The 10,000-nt window shown below is 48.4% G+C and overlaps 1 protein-coding gene across 1 annotated transcript in view; it reads right to left on the bottom strand.

Annotated features, from left to right (window-relative positions):
• Window positions 1-10,000, bottom strand: part of LOC311319944 (uncharacterized protein) — a gene marked incomplete at its 3' end in the record, with an annotated part of 25,802 nt that overhangs the window by 2,965 nt on the left and 12,837 nt on the right. The window contains exons 32-45 of the mRNA XM_084451578.1: window positions 8,934-8,991; window positions 7,918-8,263; window positions 7,323-7,463; window positions 5,955-6,212; window positions 3,819-3,878; window positions 3,553-3,609; window positions 3,300-3,365; window positions 3,072-3,143; window positions 2,796-2,861; window positions 1,607-1,672; window positions 1,295-1,363; window positions 937-1,062; window positions 332-383; window positions 1-3 (exon numbers count right to left, since the gene is read on the bottom strand). The exon at window positions 1-3 is cut by the window's left edge and continues 49 nt beyond it. Of these exons, the coding sequence (XP_084307704.1) occupies window positions 1-3; window positions 332-383; window positions 937-1,062; window positions 1,295-1,363; window positions 1,607-1,672; window positions 2,796-2,861; window positions 3,072-3,143; window positions 3,300-3,365; window positions 3,553-3,609; window positions 3,819-3,878; window positions 5,955-6,212; window positions 7,323-7,463; window positions 7,918-8,263; window positions 8,934-8,991 (1,440 nt within the window). The remainder of the gene's footprint in view (window positions 4-331; window positions 384-936; window positions 1,063-1,294; window positions 1,364-1,606; window positions 1,673-2,795; window positions 2,862-3,071; window positions 3,144-3,299; window positions 3,366-3,552; window positions 3,610-3,818; window positions 3,879-5,954; window positions 6,213-7,322; window positions 7,464-7,917; window positions 8,264-8,933; window positions 8,992-10,000) is intronic.

Below are 10,000 nucleotides of genomic sequence, written 5' to 3'. Positions count from 1 at the left end.
AGCCTGCCGCGGGGGGGACGGAGCGCGTTAACGGACGCTACGGACCGGGGGCTGTGTGTGTGTGAATGAGCCTGATGTTGATTTGTCGCACGCACACACACACACGCACACGCACACACCTGTTGCCGTCCTCCACCAATCCAGAAGACCATCCTCGTCCTGGGGATGACACACACACACACACACACACAGTACAGTGGAGGCATGACTACAGGAAGTCATGTACACATTATTATTATATTCTATTGTTATTCTACTATCATTATATTGTGTCATTATAATGGCTCATTAGGCGTACATACATCCTCAGTCTCCAGAGGGCTGACCTCACCAGGGTCCGGTACCTCCGCCGGAACCAGCGGCTGGACCTCTACTGGACTCTCCTGGAACAGATAGATGTACACACACACACACACACACACAGTTGGGAGTTGCAGACCTGGGGGCCTCCTTTAGAAAACCTTGCTCGGGATTCGCGTACTAAGGGATGCGGACATCCACAAGTTCCAAAAGGTACGCACAACGATTTTTCGATTTATATCGAAGTGCGCACGCACGTTCCACGCCGGGGAGAGAGAGAGAGAGAGAGAGAGAGAGAGTTACTGTACCTTGACGCCAGAGCCAAACAAAGCACCAGGAAGAATTCTTCGAATCCCGAATGTCTGGACACGGACGGAAACACACACACACGTACACACACACACACAAACAAGCTACAGTATCAAACACAACAGATATACAGATAACAACAACAACAACGTGCCACCAGCACAAACCCCGCTGTTCTTCTTCTGGTTTTGTTCAGCTGCTGGTTCACATTTCACCTCACTTCCTGCTTCCTCATAATCAGTGTACCAGATCGCCTGCAACAAGGCAGAGAGACACAATCATCATCATCATATTCTTCATCATCATCACAAGCATCATTATCATGACCATAGTCTTCATCATCATCTTCATCATCATCCTATTCTTCATCATCAGGACCTTCTCAGTGGAGTTGGTGTTCTCAGCCAAACTTCCAGAACTGGAGGACAGATCACTGTGGAGAGACTGACTGTCCTGGAGAGAGGAGAGAGGAGGAGAGAGAGGAGACAGGGGAGAGGAGAGGAGGAGAGAGAGGAGAAAAGGAGAGAGAGGAGGAGAGAGAGGAGAGGAGGAGAGAGAAGAGAGATTGAAAGAGCAGAGGAAGAACATATTTAAGGGCAGATGGACAACTTTTCACAAATGTTACTTAACACTTAACACTTACAGTAACACACACATACACACATACACACACACACACACGTACCTGGGAGGATTGCTGGGTAGATTTGAACGGGTTGACCTTCTGCATCATTCCTTTGAACATCCCAGGGCTCTGAGAAACACGGCATTGAACACAGTTCACAACTTCCATCATCAATAGAGAGGCTTTCCCGTGTACCCCTCCCAGCTGTGTGTGTGTGTGTGTGTGTGTGTGTGTGAGAGAGAGTGTGAGTGTGCGTGTGTGTGTGTGGATGTGTGCGTGTGTGAGCGTGTGTGTGTACGTGTGTATGTATGCGTGTGTGTGTGAGTGTGCGGGTGTGTATGTGTGTGTGTGTGTGTGCTGGGCAGGCCTCACCTGCTTGGCCTCTGGCAGCTTCACTTGAACCTGGGGGTCGAAAGCGTCCGTCTGAAGATCGTCCGTCTGTCGTGAGACGATGGAAGAAATCTCTGAGCTACATGGTCAAAAAACACACTTATATAGCACAATTATATACATTTATCCAGAGCGCTTTACAATGAAGGCCTCTCATTCACCCATTCACACAACAATGGTGGCAGCTGCCATGCAAGGTGCTATCCTGCTCATTGGGAGCAATTTGGGGTTCGGTGTCTTTGCCCGAGTGCGCTTCGACACGTGGACAGGAGGAGGCGGGATTCGAACCGTGGACCCTACGATCATTGGACAAACCGCTCTAATGCTAAGCAATATGCTAATTGATGTCTGTTTTTTTTAGTACATACAGATTGTGTATAATACATTGCTTCAATTGACGGTGTTTCTTGTGATATGCTACTCAGAGAATGCCACTTCTCAAGCCCCTGGTGGCATTTTAGGCAGTTCTTCTTCGCATACGTTGTATATTATCTTTTTAAATGTTCTTAAATGTGTAAAGAAAGAAACTAAACAAATCATGATGACTGTTCCACCATATTCTGTGACACGAATTGTTTTCATTAGACCAGAAAAATACATAAATAAAATAATATAAATAATATAAATAAATAAATAAAGAAGAATATGTAAAAAAAAAAAGTAGAGATTTTTAAAATCATTGTTGTCGTCATCATCATCACCAGGACCTGCTTCTCAGTGGAGTTGTTGTTCTCAGCCAAACTTCCAGAACTGGAGGACAGATCACTGTGGAGAGACTGACTGTCCTGGAGAGAGAGAAGAGGAGAGGAGAGAGAGGAGAGAGAGAAGAGGAGACAGGAGAGGAGGAGAGAGAGGAGAGGAGAGAGAGGAGAGGAGGAGAGAGGCGAGAGGAGAGGAGGAGAGAGAGAGGAGAGGAGGAGAGAGAGGAGAGGAGAGAGAGGAGAGGAGGAGAGAGAGGAGAGGAGAGGTAGAAGAGAGGAGGAGAGAGAGGAGAGGAGAGAGGAAAGGAGAGGAGAAGAAGAGAGAGGAGGGGAGAAGAGAGGAGAGGAGAGAAGGAGAAAGAGGGAAAGAAAGGGGGAGGGAGTAACAGAGGAGATGAGTACAGTAGGCTTAACAGTTGCTGTGTATTTGCATTAGAGGACGTTTACACTAACGGGACACATGACCACACCTGTGTTTGTGCCGTGGATTTGAATGGGTTGACCTTCTGCATCATTCCTTTGAACGTCCCGGGGTTCTGAGAAACACAAAGCAAACTGTTCACACACGGGACAACGCACGCACGCACGCACACACACGCACACACACACGCGCACACACACACACACACACACACACACACGCCCATTTCAGCAAGTAAAATACCCGACGCCAAAACAAATTCTTTCTGCGCTCTCATCCCAGCTCTGTGTGTGTGTGTGTGTGTGCGTGTGTTGGGAGGGCTCGCCTGCTTGGTGTCTGGTAGCTTCGCTGTTGGTCGCTGACCGACGCCGTCCGTCTGAACATCGTCCTTCTGCACCTGGGAGACACAGCAAGCAAACAGCTGAGAAGGTGGGACAGTCTGGACCTGTCTGTGTGTGTGTGTGTGTGTGTGTGTGTGTGTGTGTGTGTGTGTGTGGGTAACTGTCTGCACATGGAACTGTATCTACTGTATCGGTATCTGTACTACTTGTACCTGCGTCTGTGTCGACGACCTGAACGGGTTGACTTTCTGCATGACTCCTTTCAGCGCTCCGGGGTTCTGGAAAACCCACACGACCTTTGTTACGGAGGTTTGACAAACACAGAGACACTGACTAGAACCGCCCCGGGGTCTTTATTCATCTAGGGTAGAGTTCTATTGTATTCTGTTCAATGGCAATGCCGACTGTTGTATCACTTCTACAATAACACCACCTTCCTCCTCCTCATCATCATCCTAACCCCACCCGTTTGTCGTCAGGGGCGATTCCCGCAGTGGTTTCCGCTGACGTCGAGCAGGAGGTCTGGAGAGAGGGAGACACGGAAGATGAACCGAGTGAGAGAGAGAGAGAGAGAGGGAGGGAGGGAGGGAGGGAGGGAGAGAGGGAGAGAAGGAGAGAGAGAGAGGGAGAGGGAGAGAAGGAGAGAGAGAGAGAGAGAGAAAGAGAGAGAGAGAGAGAGAGAGAGAAAATGAATGATAACTTGGGTTAAGTGTGCTGGTTTGGCCACCTACCTGCGAGGCGAACTTGAACGGATTCACCTTCTGCATAACTCCCATCACACCACCTGTCCTCTGTAGGGAACACACACACACGCGCGCACACAGGCACGCACACACACACGCGCGCGCACACACCTCGGTTATGAGCCCAGATGGATATAAGATTTAATGAACTGTCTATGAAACCTCCTTACACTACCTTGGTCTTCGGAAGTTCCTCACTATTGACGTCACTGACGTTCCCCTGAAAGTCAACCGGTAGATTTGGAAATGTGGGACGAGACGTGACACCGCTAATCCCAGCAAACTACTGGGTGTGTGTGTGTGTGTGTGTGTTTACTAGTACCTGTGAGTTACTCTTCATCTCCTCCTCTCTGTTCAAGCTGTACTGGATTGGGTTGTTCAGTTCCTGTGGATGTTCAAATCTCTCAATTATGTTTCAGTAATATCTGTGACCACACACACACACATACACACATCTGCTTTGCTCTCTCTCAATTTCTCTGTCTCTCTCTCTCTCACACACACACAGACGGTGAGAAGTGGGAAGTGACGGCAGCGTCCTACCTCTGCGCTTGGCCTGGGTGGAACAGCAGGAGTTGCTGAGGTAACCTTGTCTCTTCTGAACATATTCATACTGACTTTAGGACACACACACACACACACACACACACACACACACACACACACACACACACACACAGGTTATGAGCCCAGATATGAGATTTAATGAACTGTCTAAGAAGCTACCTTAAACTAGCTTCTTCTTTGGAAGGTCCACCACAAGGGTTTGAGTAGGCAAGAGCTTTAAAAAGATTTAAGCTGTGAAGCTTTAAAATGAGCTTCTGTAGCCTAATTTCAGAGTGGATTTTCTAACAATAACATCCAATGTTGCATAAAGAACGTCATGATGAAGGTTGAAACCTGTCGGCTGCGTTTTTCTCACCAGATATGTCGCCAGGGCTTATGTCAAAACAATCCCGGGATGTATAGCCTACTTTTTGGTAGGCTAACCTTCCCAAGAGTCGTTAAGTGATTCAATCTGATAGCGCTTACCTTAAGATCGCATGCAGACTCGTTCAAAAGTTTGGCCAACGTTTTGTAAACAGGAACGTCGGTAAGAAACGACCTTACTGCCGCATACGTCCCGTCACTTCCCTCTGCGCTTGTCAAACAGGTTTGCCTACTCTATTAGAATCGAGGTTTCAGCTGAAAGAGGAACCACCACCAGATACTGGATACTTCTAGGCTACACTTTCTAAACCGCCACCCCCCTATTCTTTTCAACCACTCACATAAAGTTGGGCAAGGTAAATTTGAGCCAACCTTCAGAAGTGTTTTGCCCTGCCCAAAGCTCGCTTCACCTCTGGAGATCCGCTCAGGCACAAGCAATGCCAATCAGAGGTCTACGATTATCTGTCAAATCTATGTGGTAGGCCATCTGTCAAATCTGTTCGCATCTTCACCAGAACCTATACAAACAAACCTCCTGTACCTCTCCTTTCAAATGTGTTAAATATAATTATATATATATATACATAGTTTATCACGCCATTGTTTCCAAATATTATTTATCTTTATTCACAAGCTAATTTGTACATACAGCACTGAGTTTGAGTATACAAATTTCAGGACCTTAAAATAAGAATGCATAGCAGAATGTTTGGTATAAATTACAAACATATATTAGAAATCAGAAAGCATCGCTCGCGCGCGCGCGCACACACACACACACACACACACACACACACTTCGGCTTGTATTTCAAAAACGGAGGGGTGGGGTAGTCGCCTGATATGCCACGGGTTTCTTACATAATCCTGAGACATAAGCACACAGGAATTCGCGAGATCCTGTTCCATTTGTTACCACAAGACTATAGCCTACAAAAACTTTTTTTAAACCACCCACGGAAGTGACAAATACAAAAGGTGCCTAAAGTGGGTTAGGGTTAGGCTAACCCTAACCCATGTAGAGCGTGGGAATATTTCAAGAAACCGTTCCCCAGTTTGGCCAGAAGAGGGCGATCAATACCAGCGGAACACATCTCCCAACAACCGGTATTCATGGGTTATTGTAGTTCTCCTAAGACTACAGTTCACAGCCTGCAACACATCATGGGAGTTGTAGTTCTTTTTCTCTTCAAATCCCCCCGTTAGCGTCCTGCAGCTCCTCCCGGAGGGCGTTGAGCTCCACCAGGCCACGGTGCAGCTCGTGGGCGAGCTGCTTGATCTGGCCCACCACCTCCCTCTTGCAGCCCTTCTTCAGCTCCCGCGAGTCCTTGACGAAGTACTCGTCCATCCCCTTGAACAGGCCGCGCACGGCCGCCACGGCTGCCTCCGCCACCTCGCTGGCCCTCACCGCCGGACGGTCCACCAGGCCCACCATCTGGACGGCTCGCCTCACCTGCGGACACACCGGGGGAGGGAGGGTCACTCGGGGGAGGGGGGGGGGGGTCACTCGGGGGGGGGTAAGTAAAGTAAGTAAGTAAAAGTTTCTTTGTATAGCACCCCTCTCAGCCCGAATGCACAGAGTGCTTCGTATAAGGTGCAGGTAACAAAAAGTGCATAGTAAAATAAATAACATACAACACAGTAAAACGAGAAAGTATACAAAAAGTGCATAGTAAAATAAATAACACAACAGTGAAACAAAAAAGTATACAAAGAGTGGCCAATTTCAAAGGCCCTTATACTAGTACAATAAAACAAAGACACACACAGCAGGACCTACAGATATGACATCATCGGCAGGGCTCAAACGCCTGCCTGAACAGATCGTTTTTCAGGTGCCCCTTGAAAATATTTCTTGTTCCTGCGGATCTCAGGTCCAGGGGGAGCGAGTTCCAAAGTCTTGGGGGGAACCGCCGCAAGGGGTCTATCGCTGGCGGAGATACAGGATCCCCCCGGGTCCGGCCCGAGGTCCGAGGCGGCTTATCAGGAGTTCGAGGGGGTTTATTCGTCATGCGTACGAGATGTGGGTATGAGGGTCCGATGGAATGATTAGTTACAGTAGAAACACGTACAGTAGTCGATGAAGCGGACGGCGCAACAGTGGCTGTGTCAGTGCTCAACTTTGAATATGACGTCTTGAGCGCACGGGTGGGTTCAGCTTCCTGGTTACCTCAGGAAGGGAGGCTGAAAAGCATCTGTGCTAAAGCTAATATATTGACACATTGATATGGGTGTGTAAACAATATGTATTTTATATAAATCAATTATATATATATATATATATATATATACACGCATACATACATATATAACATAAAATAAATATACATATATTTGAGTATTTATATACAGGTACATATATAAACATACATATAACAAAATAAATACTTAAATGTATAAAAAAAGATATATAACATATTTTAAGTACATTCTTTTAATTATTATTATTATTGTATATTATATTTGTTCAGGTGATATTTGTGTCTCTGAACTCGTCATCACTGTAAATGAGGGAAACCTGCTGTATATAAAGGTTTGAAATGAAATGAACGGAAGCGCTGACCTCCCAGTCTCCGGAGTAGTGCTGCGTGCCGGCCATGATCAGCGGGTGTCCCCTCAGCCTCCAGAGGCCGTGGAGGATGAACCTCAGCACCCGGGCCACGGCCTCCAGCCTGTCCTCGTAGTCCTCCAGGACCGCCTCCACCTGTCAATCAACACCCTCAGTCAGCCAATTAATCAATCAGCCAATCAGACGCCGTTTGTCGCTGAAGGAAATTCGCTGGGCCGCCAGTGTTCCCGCATATAAAACAATATTAACAGTCATATACCAGGGAGGAAGGAGTCAGTCAACTTTATTTATGTACTGTACCACTGTTCATACAAACAAATGTAGCACACAGTGCTTTGCAGAATAATTAAAAACAGTTAAAATAGTAGATAAAAATAAGAGAATAAAACATGACAGATCATATATGGCAAAAGAGAATAGCAAGTACGTAAAAAAAAAAAGGTGAGTATGTAGAAAAAAAAAAGTACTAATATAGGTAAAACTACATGATGAAAGCGAGATTAAAAAGGTATGACTTAAAATCTTGCTTAAAAGTTCCCCCAGGAGCCATGCTAGCCGTACTGACCGTGACCCCGGGAGTGACCCCTACCTTCTTCCGGTCGTGCATGTTGTTGACGTTGTCCGAGATGGTCGCCGAGGCCGACGTGATCCCGCCGGCCGTCGCCATGCCGACGCCCACCGCTGTGATGATGAGCGAGGCGCCGAACGTGACGGGCGCCAGGGCCAGCCCGGCGATGGCCGCCACGCCGCCCACCGCCGCCGTGGTGCCGCCGGTGATGTTGCCGATCTTGGCCTTCCGGTGGAAGCTGCTGATGTCGTCGGCGATGGCGTGCAGCGTGATGAGGTGCTGCCAGAGGACCTCGGCGCGCTCGGTGAACACCTTGTTGAAGACGCGCAGGCCGCGGTGGACCTTCTCCGCCAGGGAGATGAACGAGCTGGAAGGGGGCAGAAAAGAGGGGAGGGAGGGAGAGAGAGAGGAGGGAGGGAGGGGAGAGAGAGGGAGAGGAGGGGAGGGAGGGAGAGAGAGAGGACAGAGGGAGAGGAGGGGAGGGAGGGAGAGAGGGAGAGGAGGGGAGGGAGGGAGAGAGAGAGGAGAGAGGAGGGAGGGAGGGGAGAGAGAAGGGAGGGAGTGGAGGGGAGGAGGGAAGAAGGGAGGGAGAGGAGAGGGAGAGGGAGAGAGAGGGGAGGGAGAGGAGAGGGAGAGGAGAGGGAGAGAGAGGGGAGGGAGAGAGAGGGGAGGAGAGGAGAGGGAGAGGAGAGGGAGAGGAGAGGGAGAGAGAGGGGAGGAGAGGAGAGGGAGAGAGAGGGGAGGAGAGGAGAGGAGAGAGAGAGGAGAGAGAAGGGAGGGAGGGGGAGGAGAAAGAGAGGAGAGAGAAGGGAGGGAGAGAGGGGAGGGAGAGGAGAGAGGAAGGGAGGGAGAGGAGAGGGGGGGGGGGCAGACAGATGGAGAGAGATAAGGGGGGGTCATGAGAGAGGGGTAGAGGGAGGGGGGACGTGGGGGGGGGGGCATCATCAGTTACTTCTACAGTTTGTGAAATTGAAGAGCAGTAGAGCATGTTGATATCACACCGTTGTCATGTTTGTATGGGGCAGAGACGGGCGTACCTGTTCTCATCCTCCTTTAAGGTCTTGTCCTCTTCATCCGAGGGGACCTCATCCCATTCTAAAGAGACGAGGCAAGCAGACGACGAACACACCCTCACTAAAATTAATTTCTACTCACTCGACAAGTGTCGTACGGCAAATGTCTGTCGACAGAAAAAAAATGTCGACAGACATTTAGCATTTATACTTCGCTTTATACTTAAGTGTCTGATCATCTCCACGGTAACTTAAAGACGCGTGGCTGATTGATCCATGGCAACGAACGTGCCTTCTGTCTAGCTATCCAATCACGGCTGTGCCTTCTGTCTAGCTATCCAATCACAGCTGTGCCTTCCGTCTAGCTATCCAATCACAGCTGTGCCTTCCGTCTAGCTATCCAATCACAGCTGTGTGCCGAAAGTGACGGCATCTGTGACATTAGACAGTTTGGTGGGTGCAAGACACCCCAGTCCGACACGAAAAAGTGTCGACAGTGACGTCATTTCTGTCTGTTGACACTTTCAAAAGTGTCGTACGGCGAAGTATAAATTGGCCTTTAGGAATGCACTGATATGAACATTTTGGCCGATACCAAGTTTCTATGATAATCAAATGTTACAGATACTGAAAAACACATGGAAACACTGTCTCTATTTCCAAAACACATGGAAACACTGTCTCTATTTCCAAAACACATGGAAACACTGTCTCTATTTCCAAAACACTTGGAAAAAGCCGAAAAATCATAGATTTACCACATGGTTTCCTCTCAAAAACACACAACAGCAGCTAGACAGAAGTAATTATCGGCTGTTCACATCGGCCCTGTTTTGCACATGGGCCCGATAGCGATATATTAAAAGATGACTTACATCGTCCGATACCGATATGATTGCCGATATATCGTGCATGACAGACAGAGAGAGAGAGAGGGGGAGAGAGAGAGAGAGAGAGAGAGAGAAGGGGAGAGAGAAAGGGAGAGAGAGAGAAGGGGAGAGAGAGAGAAAGGGAGAGAGAGAGAGAGAGAGAGAGAGAAAGGGAGATAGAGAGAGAGAGAAAGGGAGAGAGAGAGAGAGAGAGAGAAGGGG

This window comes from Borostomias antarcticus, assembly GCF_949987555.1.
Source record: "Borostomias antarcticus genome assembly, chromosome: 17".
Lineage (NCBI taxonomy): Eukaryota > Metazoa > Chordata > Actinopteri > Stomiiformes > Stomiidae > Borostomias > Borostomias antarcticus.
The sequence above is the reverse complement of the archived record's forward strand: the minus strand, read 5'-3'. Positions and strand labels throughout refer to the sequence as shown.